Raw genomic sequence first — 14,499 nt, 5'->3', positions numbered from 1 at the left:
AGGAAGGGTTCTTCCTGAAGACGAGGTCAGACTGGAGGAAGTTAATGATGGTTCTCTCTCAATTTCTGCCCACGTGCATCACCAAAATGAAATGCTACTCATGGTTTGTGCAAATCTTTTAAATATGATCATCTCTCTCCTTCTTGCATGCTTTGACCATCAGTGAAATAAATCACAGGAGTGACATGTAAATTGTCAGTAGCTTTCAGTGTTCACATCCTCTTAAAAACATTTCTATCAGAGTAATTGTTTCAAACAGCTTGTGGAGTTAGGTAAATACCTCTTCATCAGTTAACTTTTTGAAGATTGTCTTGCAACCATAAGGACTGAAGATTTATTTATTTTTAAATTTAATGCTGGATTGTGACACAGGAAGGGAGTGCTAGCTCAAGAAGCCACTGACAGCCAGCATAATTCAGCCTTGTCTAAGCTCCCTGAACCATGAGATTTGCTCCCAGTCTGTAGGGAAGCATAGTATGTACAGCTACAGGCATAAAATTAAGTGTCATAAAACTTCCCTCCCAATTTGTATAATGTATAGTTATACAAAGGTACGGACAGTTTCTCAAGTATATTCACATTTATTAAAAATCTTTGAGCATGTATATATACTTGAGAAACTGTCCGTACCTTTGTATAACTAAACTATTGTTGTATGTAAAGTAAATAAGGTTTTTAAAATGTTTAAGAAGCTTCATTTAAAATTAATTTAAAATGCAGAGCCCCCTCGGACCGGTGGCCAGGACCCAGGCAGCGTGAGTGCCGCTGAAAATCAGCTCGTGTGCCGCCTTCAGCACCCGTGCCATAGGTTGCCTACCCCTGCTATAGAATGTGGGGAATTTTAAAATGAAGCTTCTTAAACATTTTAAAAACCTTATTTACTTTACATACAACAATAGTTTAGTTATATATTATAGACTTATAGAAATTGACCTTCTAAAAACATTAAAATGTATTACTGGCACACGAAACCTTAAATCAGAGTGAATAAATGAAGACTCGGCACACTACTTCTGAAAGGTTGCCGACCCCTGTTCTATAGTCAAGGGAAGTCACTCGTCAGGTCAAGAGCCCCATGCAGGAGAGGTGGGAGTTTAAGACTCCGAAACTGTGTCAGTAATTATACTTTGTTCTTACATGTAGATTCTCATCCAGGATTCTCAGAATCTTTAGAAAAGGTACAAAGTATTACCTTACCCAAGTTACAGTTGAGGAAACTGAAGCACAGACATGTCATGAGATTTGCCCAGTGCCACTAGCACAATCAGGAGCAGAACCAGGGCTCTCCACAAAAAATCCCCTTGCTTTAAATATTAATTCACGTTATATCTTACCACAAAAAACCCAAGCTTTATTATGGGAATTACTGTTTGTCTGAGGTATTCAGAACAACTTCAGTGCTGGTTTTTTGTTGCTATTGTTCCCAGATGCGGTCTGTAAGCCGAATATTTAAATTCATTGACATGCCAAAAGAAGAAACAAATGACACTAAGCCACCAAAGGATGACCAGCTTACCGGGGTCCTCATAATTGAAAACAAGCATGCAAAGGAAGAGAAGCCCTGGCCATCCGGAGGCCAAATGACTGTCAAGAATCTCACAGCCAAGTATATTGATGGAGGAGCTGCTGTTTTAGAAAACATTTCTTTTTCAATAAGTTCTGGACAGAGGGTGAGATATTGTTTTGTTTTGTTTGAACTGACTTCAGTTAAGTTTATCCCCCAAAAGTCCCTTTATGAAACAATTGAATTACTAAAGTGTTGGCTGACTCTGGTAAATTTCTAATAAACAAAAACAGGAAATAGCTGCACCAACACAGGGTAATTATCTAAATCGTCTCAAAAAGGAATGAGGTTTCCATTTGTTTTTAATAAGAACTTAGCTGTGAAGTTATTAGATACAGGTTGAAAATTGAGGGGACAAAATAGCTCAGAGCTACTAGAAATCCTGAGAGTGGTTACAGCTCAGTGAAGTATGATAAGGACTTGTTTGGGGTGTGAAAGTAGTGAGTATTGATTACATACCTAAGTAATAGTTCACCAAGTTCTATTCCTGCACACGAATTTGGCTGCTTTCTCTGTTAGTGCTTCTCCCTGGGTGGAGGGAAGTTTGCTAATAAAGAGAGATTTTGGGGGCAGACTGACCCAAATAGGGCACAGAAGAATACAGGATGATGTGCCAACAGTAATGCATCACTAGCTCAAGTATTCAGAGGAATGTGAGCTCTGAACCACTCATCTGATGTGTAAAGCTGTCTTCAAAGGGCCGTACAAACATTAACTCATCTTCACAGCCCATTAAGCCCAGATTCAGGAAAGCATCCCTTTTCAGGAAAGTCCCATTGAAGTCCAGTAAGTACTTTCCTGAATCAAGGCCCCAGTGAGGAAGATGTAGGCAGGTTTAGCCCTATTTCATAGCTGAGGAAACAGAAACAGCGAGGTTAAATGATGTTCCTAAGACCACACAGTGGGACAGATCTCTACCTGCTGTAAGCTGCCATAGCTCCATTGACTTTAATGAAACTATACTGATTTGCACCAACTGAGCATGTAGAGGAGCCAAAGATTGGAACTCAGGAGTCTGACTTCTTTTAGTGTCGTCCTCTAAACCACTCTCCCTCTGGATGAGATGTGCTCTCTATGATACCTAAAGTGGGGGTGGTGGATTAAATTTCACTTCACTTACTACCTGGAAAATTGATTGATGCCAAAGGATAATGAAAAGGAAAGATTTTGTATGTGCAGTAGAGAGATAGGCAAAAAGCTGCATTGCAATTAAAACAAGGATCCCTTTTACAACAGTGTGCCTAAGAAGTTCATTTCAGTTTCAGAAGTTTTCCCTTTACTTGAAATGGTGACTACCACTAGAACTGGTAATGTCTCTAGAAGCAGAATGAACTTTAAGTGCACTACAGTATTTTACCTTGCAGCTAGATCCTTGTAAGATCCCCCTGTTGAGAATAATAGAAACAAGGATGAGAGATAGGAGATGAGAGGCCAAGTATCTACAGTGCTTTTTAACTCGATCATAGCAGCAGGTGCTTAGCCCTCACTCCTCCCTCGGAGTCAGGTCTGATGCTGTGTTGCAGGAAATTTCCACCACTTCACTTCCAAAATTGTCTTGTTCCCATCTGTGAAAGCAGCCCAGGCTCAGATTGCACAGCATTAGCTGTGAGAAAATACACTACAGTAAAAGCCATTAGTGTGTCAACATTTGCCAACTGTTCCCACAGGTATTGCCTATTCTAAGTATAGGGGATAAGAAGAGGCAATCTTCACTTCCACTGTGTGGGAAATGCAAATTATTTAAATAGCAACCACTGTTTTTAGGAAGCATCAGATCCTTCTGCTGTGGCATAATGTCACAGGAAGAAGTGCACCAGTTTAAAGAAAATAAGGGCCTCGTTGTGGCCCTTCCGGCAGAATCCAGCCTTAATAAGGAAGAGATTGTTTTACACAAGTCTGATGGTCATGCATTTAGAAGTTCCTTCTTTAATTGATGTTGTGTCATCTGCAGTATTTTGTCAGACCTGCTAAGTTATGGAGAAACCAGAATACGTATTGCAACCGTAACATAGTGCCAGAGTCTGATCTCACTGGTGCCAGTATCAATGAGGAGCAAAGTCATCAAAGTCAATCATGTTACCCCAGTGTAAGATCAGAGTTAGGCCCATCTTAACAACATTGATGAAATACAATACATGCTTGTTTTCATTTGTTTGAATTTTAAGGTCTTTTCTGAAGGGGAATCCACTACAATATGGAAGGAGAAGGGCTGTAGGAAGGATGGGTAATGGATAAGTAAATTTGTGCTCTTTGGCTAAACGCAGAAGGACAGGTTCTCTCCTTGGGTAGCTAAATGAGGTTACACAAAAGTAAGAGCAGAATCTGCCCAAGTGTTTCATATCTCTGCTGAGGTCCTTTACCTTTCCCAAAAACAATGGTAATACAAATCCTATCCTATCAGTTGTGCTGCTTCCTTGCTTTGTGGTTAATGCATGAACAATATTAAGCAAGGAGTCTCCATTCACTTTAAATTATTTTAACATTGCAGGTGGGTCTTTTGGGAAGAACTGGGTCGGGGAAAAGCACTTTGCTCTTTGCCTTTTTAAGGCTGCTGAATACACAAGGAGATATGCAAATTGATGGCGTCTCTTGGAACACAATCACTGTGCAGCAGTGGAGAAAGGCATTTGGAGTTATACCACAGGTAATGACCAATGAAGTGACAAGGTTTTAAGTAAGATTTTCCCAGTGTCGTACCTGGTTATTTTTCCATATGCAAACAGCAAACAGATATGTTGAGCCTACCGTTAGTTGTTTTTAACTGAAAATCAAAACCAAGAACAAAAGTGTAGATTCTCTGAAAGAGCAATATGTAGTTCTTTTCTGTAACAGGGCTCTGCCTTTCACCAACAGCTTGCTGCAACACTTACTGACAGCGAATTCCTAGAAAGGGAAAAGTAGACCACACGCAGGAACACAAAGCATCACAGCTTCACTGCCTGTTTATGCCCCTCATTATTCCAAAATGCATTAGTGCCACTTGTAGAAAAGGGAAACCATCTGATTTCACATGGTGATGTCACCTATTGTCTTTTAAAGCCTCTATATTACATTTTAATGAATTTGAATTATAGTTCTTGCACATTTCCCTTTACAAATTGGTAGCCATACTGCCATTAACTTTTCTCTCACTTTAGTGGCCTGGGCTCGGTTGATTGTTAGATTGAGGGCTGGCTTATATCCATCTATGGCAGTGGTTCTCTACCTTTCCAGACTACTGTACCCCTTGCAGGAGTCTGATTTGTCTTGCATACCCCAAGATTCACCTCTCTTAAAAATTACTTGCTTACAAAATCAGACATAAAAATACGAAAGTGTCTCAGCACATTATTACTGAAAAATTGCTTATGTTCTCATTTTTACCATATACTTATAAAGTAAATCAATTGACATACAACTATTGTATCAGAGGGGTAGCCGGGTTAGTCTGGATCTGTAAAAAGCAACAATGAGTCCTGTGGCACCTTAAAGACTAACAGATGTATTGGAGCATAAGCTTTCGTGGGTGAATACCGACTTCATCAGACGCATGTACTTACATTTCAGTATATGGTATATAAAGCAGTATAAACAAGTCATTGTCTGTATGAAATTTTAGTTTGAACTGACTTTGTTAGTGCTTTTAATGCAGCCTGTTATAAAACTAGGCAAATATCTAGATGAGTTGATGTACTGCCTGGAAGATCTCTGCATACCCCTGGTTGAGAACTACTGATCTACGGTACTTATATAGCAGCAATTCTCATACTATCTGAGCCCTTGACTATCATAATGCATTCATCCTCACAACGTTCCTGTGAGATAGAAAGTACTAACACTTTACAGATGGGGAACTGAGGCAAAGAGATACTAGGACCTAGATTTCCAAAGGTATTTAGGCTCCTAACTTTTACTGAAATCAATTGAAGTTAGGAGCCTAAATACCTTTGAGGATCTGGGCCTAGGCAACTTGCCCAAGGTCACACAGCAAGTCTGTGGAGGAGCAAGGAATTGAACCTCTGTCTCCATCTAGCACCATCCTTCCTCTCTGGTTATATTAGTATGCTACCTGACGGGGAAATGAACATTATTTGGAGTAAGTTATCTAGAGTAAGTAAAATATTATGTAGTAGAACTAAAAATAAAGTGTAGTGATTGGTCATTGTAACAGGAGGAGAGAGAACTATGACAGATTAAACATCATGCTTTTTATTTTATTGATGAAAATTGTTAGCCTTCTCCAAAAATATTGACTCAGAACGTCTTGTATTGGCATTTGTATGTGTTTTGAAAGCTTTATGCTCCATGAGTTTTCACTTACATACAGGATTTATCTTCAATCCTTAGCCAACCATTTGAGTGATGCAGTATAATTAAATTAGCAATAGACTACAATCTTACCAGTAAGACAGATATACACAATATCAGAAGGCAGAGAACTACAGTAGGCCAAGTTACAGCTAAGCCTTCTACACCAGCAGGGGGATTCACTGAGTGGAGGATAGGTAGTGTTTCCAGTATCACCCACGTCCATGATGGGGAAGCTATAGTTCGTCCTGAGGACTCCACAGGAGCTTCACTGCCTCCAGACACTCAATCAGTGCAGTCTTTAGCCAACAAGTTTGGTTCACTTTCTGGCCAGCACCACCCACTCTTTAGGCTTCACTGGGCCATTATTTCTCCCCAGCACAGAGAGGTTGCAGCAGCTTCCTACCACCACAGCCTTGGCCCCTAGCAGACTTTCCACCACCACCATTAACCACTAAAGTAAGCTGGACCCCATTGTGGACCAGTGTTTCTGTCACTCGAGTGGCAAGCTGTGACTATCACAGAGACTTAGGGTATGTCTACACTGAACACTCTTTATGGCAGTCTGTAGAATACATACGCTGCATGCCTCCCTAGCACGGGTATAAATAGCAGTGTAGATGGTGAGGCTCAGCTTAGATGAGTAAAGACATGCCAAAACGTCAGTGTATGTCCCCTACGTGGCTCATTACACACCCAGCAGTGCCTCCCCGATATACCTTGCTATTTTTGGAAGTGTAGTGTCCTGCTGCCTCCCTGCTGCCAGAGCCTTTCCCCATCACAGAGAAAGACTCCGGCAGTAGGGAAAAGCTCTGGCAGGAGGCAAGCAGCGGGAAGGGCTCTGGCAAATCCCTGCTGTGAGAGCCTTTCCCTGCTACCAAAGTCTTTCCCTGACTCATGTAGCTACACAACGCAGTCTGGATGCAGCCGGCTTTTCACTGTGGTGTGTAGCTACACGTACCCTACATGCCACCGCAAGTGGTATGCAGTGTAGACATAGCCTTAGTATTACATCAGCATTTGCTGGTTAGCATGTGAACAGGCGAAATACTTTCAAATAGCTGTAAAGATTGAGGGATCTTCACAAACTCTTTCATTAAAAAGGTCTCTGTCAGGTTACTCATTTTTAAATAAGGGGTTCATTCCTGGCTATTTAGACTAATACAACCCAGGGCTCTCACTTTATTTCCTTTCTTCATTTGGGTACATGGGCCAAAATCTGCTCTCCATTGCACTGAAATAAAACTGGATTAATTGCATTCAAGTGACTGGAGTGACTCCCAATTTGCCTCAGTGTAACGGAGAGAAGAATTTGACTCTTGTTGATGGGTTGCTAATGAGTGCTGAACATCTGTAGCATTGTCTTCTCTGTGGTTATGGGGAAAAAGTAGCTGAAATGCTCATTTTGGTGAGCATCAGGAATGGCTTAGATTTTGCAAACACAAAATGGAGGCACAACATTTTTTTCTACTTCTCGTCTTTTTTCAGATTCTGACATTCTTTGTGATTCCACTCCCCCTCCCAATACAAATATTTCAGCATTAGAGTTCATACTTTTCTTTAAGAAAAATACGAAGTAGCCTTTTCCTGCTGCTAAGCTACACCCTTCCCCAGATGGAACCAAGAACCATGTTGCATAACTTCCTCGTCAGATTCTTTTCTTGTCTGTGCTTTGACGACAACCTGGTTGGTCATACTCTGCCTACAGATCCCAAACTCTACTGGTAAGGTGCCCTCTGGTTAGCTGACTTATCTCCTGTTCTCTCCCCTTCATTGCTTTGTTTCTTCACCTCCCCTTGCTTGACTGTTTCATCTCGTAAGTTCCCTTATTTTCCCTTGTTTCCGGCCGGTTTACCAGCATAGCTATGTTAGTTAGGAGTGGGAGGAAGAATCAAACCTCTAACCAATACAGCCGTGCCAGCAAATGCCCTAGTGTAGACACAGTTATACCAGCATAAAATGTCTTTTGTTTAGGAGATAGGATAAGCTTTACCAGCAAAAACTCATTTGCCACTGTAAGCTGCATCTCCCCCAGAACAGGTTTCAGAGTAGCAGCCGTGTTAGTCTGTATCTGCAAAAAGAACAGGAGTACTTGTGGCACCTTAAAGACTAACACATTTATTTTAGCATGAGCTTTCGTGAGCTGCAGCTCACGAAAGCTCATGCTAAAATAAATTTGTTAGTCTTTAAGGTGCCACAAGTACTCCTGTTCTTCTTCCCCCAGAATAGTTTGCCAATATAACTATACCAACAAATCCTTTCTAGTGGAAATAGGTGAAACAAGTTGAAAAAAAAAAACAAGAATAAAACCAAAAACACGTAAAAAGGTGAATGCCAACCGGAGGAGCTCTGCTCATATGCTCCTAGTGAAGCACAGTGTCAGTCAAAGATATGCAAATTTATAACAAAAAATACACCAGCTCTGAGATAGCACGTCTAAATTGGCAACAGATAAAGAGGAACCATAGAAAGGTGTTAGAAACTGAGTAAATGGCAGTTTATTTCATGCTTTCCCCAAAAAAATCCCTATCACCCACCCAAAAATCCCCTCCCTAAAAAAATCCCTATCACGCACCCCAAACCTCACTCCCAGCCCCACCAAAAGTGCAGTATTCTCTAGGCGGTAGGACAAAGAATTTAGCATCAGGAGGCCTGGATCCTACTTCCAGCTTTGCCCCAACTATATAAGCTTGTGCAAGGAACATAACCTCTGAGTTCCATTGTTTCGCCATCTGTCATATACAATAATAATATTTATTCCTCTGTAAAAGGGCACAAGATCTGTGGATGAAAGGGGCTATAATTATTATCCACATCTTTTGGTAACACTTACAGGCTCCAAGCAGGTATCAGGCATTCATTGTGCCAGGTACTGTACAAACAAGTAAAACAGACATGCCCTGCCCCAGAGAGTCACAAGACATAACATATGGCTAAAGACATACAGAAGTAGGTTAACAAGGTAATAGTGAAGGTGAGTATGCTTAAGTAGCCTCAGTGGTTATGGTAATCACAGTGCAAAGTATTATTAATAAAAGCCTTTCAGTGACAGTAGCCAAATACCCATATAAATGATAGAAGCACTAATGTAAAAACAAACTTGATTCTGCAGCTGTTAGCAAAATACAATAGACTGAGATGACATCAGTTGTATAACCTGCTCCTCCACTAGCCAAAAATGGGCTAGTTGTTAAAAGTTATGCATGAGTCCAGTTTTAAAGTGCTTTTAATGTGGACATTTAAAGAGAACCCAGTGCCAAAAAAACATTATCTTTAGCCTCTTAAATAAAGTTGAATGGCCTGTGGGCCGGGCTGCCAGACCCCTACCAGGTCTGTAATGCACTTGGGGCTCCTGTCCTCAAGCCTTGCAGTCAAACACTGAGCAATTGCTATGAAACTGCACATTAATCCTCAGAAATGCCCAGCTACAGAGTGAGATTAGCTCTCCACCAGCACCCTCCCCGCAGGGGGAAAAACGTTACATACACCACGCAGCCTCTTCCACCAAGAGAATAAAGAGACTTTTGTTTTCTAGCCTTCATCTCAGGGGGTTGTTTATCCCCTCCCTGGAATCTGGCCTACAACAACCCACAGATATTCAAAGTCCTAGAGAGGGCTGTTTGAACAATGTAAGAACATTGGTAGGGCTGAGTTTTTCGTACACTACTAATCACCCCATGACAACCTTCCCTTCTCCTACCATCCCCCATCTTTGCCATTTCTTAAAATGATAATGTAAGGCCTCAATTGCCCTGTGGCATGCCTTTCTACAGATGATTGCCAATGGTTGCCCTTTCTACAGATGAGGGTTCCTGCAGTGAATCACACCAGTGATCCATCTAATCAGGCTTCCCCTCTCTGACAGTGGCTAATAATAGATGCTACAGTGGAAGATGCAAGAAACCAAACAGGGGACAGTATGAAATAGCTGCCCAGAAGGGAGGTTTCTTCCTATTCCTCATCAGTTATGGGTTGGTTTTTGCCCTGGAGGTTTATACCCTTCTAGAATATTTTTTGAAAACTTGAATGTGAAGCAGTAACTTGGGATATCTGGTTGTCTGAAGTGTGGTCACAGTGTACAGAGACCCACCTCATTATTCAGGGCAGTCTTACTAGCCCACCTCCAGCAACAGTTACATCACATGATTTGCAGGCCCGTGCATTCAGTAAGAGTAGGCAGCCGTGTCCAGTTTCGATGTAATTAAGTTATCTTGTGCACTGTCATTCATAGAAGTTACACCTCAAGGTATTTGACTAAGTTAAATTAAGAAATGCCCTCAGAAATTGAGCCAGTTTGGATCTGAGCATACTGTGAAGTTGGGGCCTGTTTCTCATTAGAATAAAATGAAGAGGAGCCTGAGAACAAAATTAAGGCGTATAGGCAAGGGAACAGCATCACTGAATGATATGTAGAGTGAGGCTCTTATTCTGATATTTCCCTGATCACATCAAATGTGATAATGATGTCCTATTTCAGGCCTCTTGGCAGTGTGGTACAGTATATCACATACAATTTTACAGACTTAAATGCCCAATATATATTAAAAGAAATCAGACATGGAGAATAAGTTAAATATAGTCTCTGGGACTGCAAGCTAATGAAAAATGATGATACCTTTTGTTCTTACACCCCCCTCTCCCCCCCACACACACTTTATTTTATAGGAGTTAAGAAGGAAAAGGGACATTTACTAGTTTCCAGCTCAAATGGTGGTTTGACTTTATACCAGGGGTCGGCAACCTTTCAGAAGTGCTGTGCCGAGTCTTCATTTATTCACTCTAATTTAAGGTTTCACATGCCAGTAATACATGTTAATGTTTTTAGAAGGTCTCTTTCTATAAGTATATAATACATAACTAAACTATTGCTGTATGTAAAGTAAATAAGGTTTTAAAAATGTTTAAGAAGCTTCATTTAAAATTAAATTAAAATGCAGAACCCCCCCTAGACCAGTGGCCAGGACCCAGGTAGTGTGAGTGCCCCTGAAAATCAGCTTGCGTGCCACCTTCAGCACCTGTGCCATAGGTTGCCTACCCCTGCTTTATACTATTCAGCCTACTTCCTTCCATATCTCTCTTTATATTCCTGAGACCATTTCCTTTCAGAGTTCATAGGCAGGGCTGTTATGCAGGGTTCCAAGTACCCTCTGTAAAATGCAGAGAGCTGAAAAGTACAACTCCCCATAGATCTCCATAGCAAGGGTTTTGCAAAGTCTGAAATCTTGCAGTGGATCCAGGGAAGTCAGCATTACAATACAGTGGGCCATCTGCTGCCTTAGATCCATGTGCAGAACTCCTATAGCGATCAGGAAAGGCTCCACATGCTTACTGAGGACAGCATAGAGATTGTTTCCTGCTCTGAGGGATCAGTCTTGCAAGGTACTTAGCACCTTCAATTCCTGATGAGATCCATGGGAGATGAGGGCAATTAGTATCTTCAGGGGTTGCTCAGCATCTTGCAGGACTAGGTCCTGAAAAGCTTGCAGAAAGCCCTACAGTTTTCAGTGCTTTTATCTTTCAATTCTCTGTTGTAAATATTTTAAAACTGATGAAAGCATTCACAGATGCCTGTGAAACCAGAACATTTAAACCTTTGCATATGGAGATTAAAGGGATACCCTCCATTTGAAAAATCACATTTCCATCTGAAAATGTTTTACCTGCTCTCATGATGATAACCTCAAAGATGATTGAAAGAGAAAAAAAATTCTCTTTCAGTTTGCTTACTTTCTTCCAGTGACTGCACTTTACGTGTAGTCACTGTCACTGTTTTACAATGAAGCATGCTCTTCCTCAACTCCAGGACCTGTGAGAGTGTGGGAGAGTTTGCCAGGAGCAGCAGCAAAGCTGGAAGCAGAATGAATGAGTAGAGCTGACCGAAGGATGACGATTCCATTGGGTAGCAACTTTCATAGTTCGTTTTCGTTCCACGTTGGAATGAAAACTAAGCCCTTAAAATGTTTTCACGAAGGGCGTGCATATGTGTAGATAGAGGGCCCTGACCTGGGGTAGTCCCATCTTCAAGTCCCTGCTTTGCTTGAATCAGAGCAGGATTTCCATCCCTGATCACTCAAAATCATGAAGAGCAGGTCCTGGAACCTGGATCTTCCCCATTCTAGGCCAGTACCTAACCACCAGGGAGTCTAGTTTTGTCAATATCAGTATGCTCTGAAGAAACATTTTCCCACAATTTGATTTTGGCAAAAATGTTCTGACTAGCTCTACTGAAGAGGCAGTTGGCTAGAGCATGTACAGAGAGAAAGGGCAGGGTGGAGGAGTGGTGGGCCTGAACAAGTTTAGGGGTATTCTTCTTGGCTCACCTACACGTTGGCAGAAATATCCTTATACATATCTTTAAGGGTAAAAGAAAAAAACACACATGCACCACAGTACTCAATTTAAAGGATACTATATCAAAAGAGTGAATTTAAATGAATTCAAATGGTCAGTGTCCCAATAAATAACCAGAAGAATAATGTACCAAACTCGAGATTATTAGGTCTAACATTCAGTAGGCCTTGCAATATTTTACACCTGTTATTTATATCAAGACACTATTTTCCAGAATCTTAATGGCAGTGCAGGTGTGGTTTGTCAAGTAATTGATTCAGACAGCTAATTCCTGACCTAATTTTTTTTCAGGTATTGGTGGTGGATATATCAGGAATTTTTAAAGGTTCATTCTTCATGCTAGAAGCTATCTCCCCAACTTAGTATTTCATGTAATATCAATATGCACAATAATGCCAAACTTTACAGGGAAAAAAATCTCTTTTCTTTCCCAGTCTCAAAATTAAAACTCAGAAGATACAAGAATACAATTTATATTCTGATTATAACTCTTCATGAATGCATGCAAGTACTGGACTCTTACCACTTAATGAAATAAATGTAGTAAACATCATCTAGGCCAGCATAAACTTATTGGCTGGCAGTGACTGCTGGCCTGTGACAAGGGACAGTGTCACTTGCGGGAAGGAAATAGGTTTAGGGAAACATGGCAGAACTTGTTAAACCCATTCATGTCCCAGCCCCAAAGGGACATTTTTAAGGTCTCGAAATCAGGGTCCCAAGAGCTGTGCGGTGTGCCTTGGTTCTCCTCCTATAGCAAATGGTTCCCCTCATTGGGCCAATCAGACCAATCTGTCTGCCTTTGTTGGGATATGAGGGAAACTTGGAAAGAGCCTGAGATCCCTTATAGACCGTATTTCCCCCTCCATATTTTAGAACAGAGTGTAGATGAAGGAGGAGGGTTGCTCCTGTCTATTATGTATAGAAAATTGTTATGCAAGAGGTTTTAGGTGTAAACTTCATTTTGCACTACATGTAATTACTAATTAAGGAGCACACTTTCTGGCTGGGTGACATGAGATTCCTGCTAGAAAACATACATGCAGTTATAGGTCTATATTTCTGCATATAACTGCATGGGTAATAACGATAGCTATGTGCACAAATGCCTATTTAATTGCCTCTCATTTTCAAATTTCACATTGTAATGAACCCACTGGCTCATTGCTGAGCTAGGGAGAAAGGATTTAGCCAGTGTAAGGAGCTGTGTTAGCCAAGTCAATATCCAGCCAGTCTCTAATCCCCAGAGTACAGAGAAGAAAGTATTCTGGAGTCAGAAGGGACCAGGCTGGGCCGAGAGACAGACTGTGTGAGAGCTTGGGAGTTGGCAGCAGAACTAAGGGCAGGCAGAAGGCAGCTTAAGAGCTGGGACTGAAAGCAGAGAGCTGGGCAGGGAAGCAGCATGTTGCCACAGCACGGTGGCCTGCAAACAGGAGGTGTGGGGGTAGCTGCACATGGGACACCTTGGAGAATCATGCTGCAGGGCAGGGGCGGCTCTACAAATTTGGCCGCCCCAAGCAGTCATGCCCGGGAGGCGCCCCCGAGCCGCGGGAGCAGCGGACCTCCTGCGGGCATGACTGCGGAGGGTCCGCTGGTCGCGCGGCTCGGCTGGACCTCCCGTAGCTGCGAGCGGTTGGCTGGTCCGGCGGCTCCGGTTGAGCTGCCGCAGTCATGCCTGCGGGAGGTCCAGCCGAGCCGCGGGACCAGCGAACCGTCCGCAGTCATGCCTGCGGCAGGTCCGCTGCTCCCGGGGCTCCGGTGGACCTCCCGCAGGCATGACTGCGGCAGGTCCGCCGGCCCAGCCTGCCGCCCCCCCGGGAAAGGGCCGCCCCAGGCGGGTGCTTGCCCCGCTGGGCTCTGGAGCCGGCCCTGCTGCAGGGATTCCAACAAGACTCTTACCTTTATACCTTGAACTGGCCTGCCCCTAGAGTCTGCTTTAGGAACTGCGAGGTTGCTCTTCTGTTGTCATTAAGTAACCGTAGCTAGGGTATTTGCACCTTTTAGTTTCCAGCAGTCCTGGGAAAGTAATATTCTATTACTCACATCTGTGAGTAGCCTCTGAAGGGCCTAGCACTTCAGTCTCCTACACAGCATTCAACTCCAAGTCTGTGGTGCCCCTAGCACACTACCAGATATCTAGACGGGACTTTCGTATGACAGCACTCAGTGATGTTCTTTAGAGGGATCAGTTACAGTATTTGGTGGCAATTACCCCCACACCTACTTACTATTGTATTTCTGCACTATTTTACCTTGACACTTGCCTATCGTAGGATGCCAATTCTGACTATAAACTG

At 42.3% G+C, this 14,499-nt stretch overlaps 1 protein-coding gene across 1 annotated transcript in view; it reads left to right on the top strand.

Moving 5' to 3' along the window:
* CFTR (CF transmembrane conductance regulator) overlaps positions 1 to 14,499 on the top strand; it is a 145,914-nt gene that overhangs the window by 109,470 nt on the left and 21,945 nt on the right. Inside the window, exons 22-23 of the mRNA XM_045002362.1 lie at positions 1,428 to 1,670; positions 4,053 to 4,208. Of these exons, the coding sequence (XP_044858297.1) occupies positions 1,428 to 1,670; positions 4,053 to 4,208 (399 nt within the window). The remainder of the gene's footprint in view (positions 1 to 1,427; positions 1,671 to 4,052; positions 4,209 to 14,499) is intronic.

The sequence above is a fragment of the Mauremys mutica genome, chromosome 1 (genome assembly GCF_020497125.1).
Source record: "Mauremys mutica isolate MM-2020 ecotype Southern chromosome 1, ASM2049712v1, whole genome shotgun sequence".
Lineage (NCBI taxonomy): Eukaryota > Metazoa > Chordata > Testudines > Geoemydidae > Mauremys > Mauremys mutica.
The sequence above is the reverse complement of the archived record's forward strand: the minus strand, read 5'-3'. Positions and strand labels throughout refer to the sequence as shown.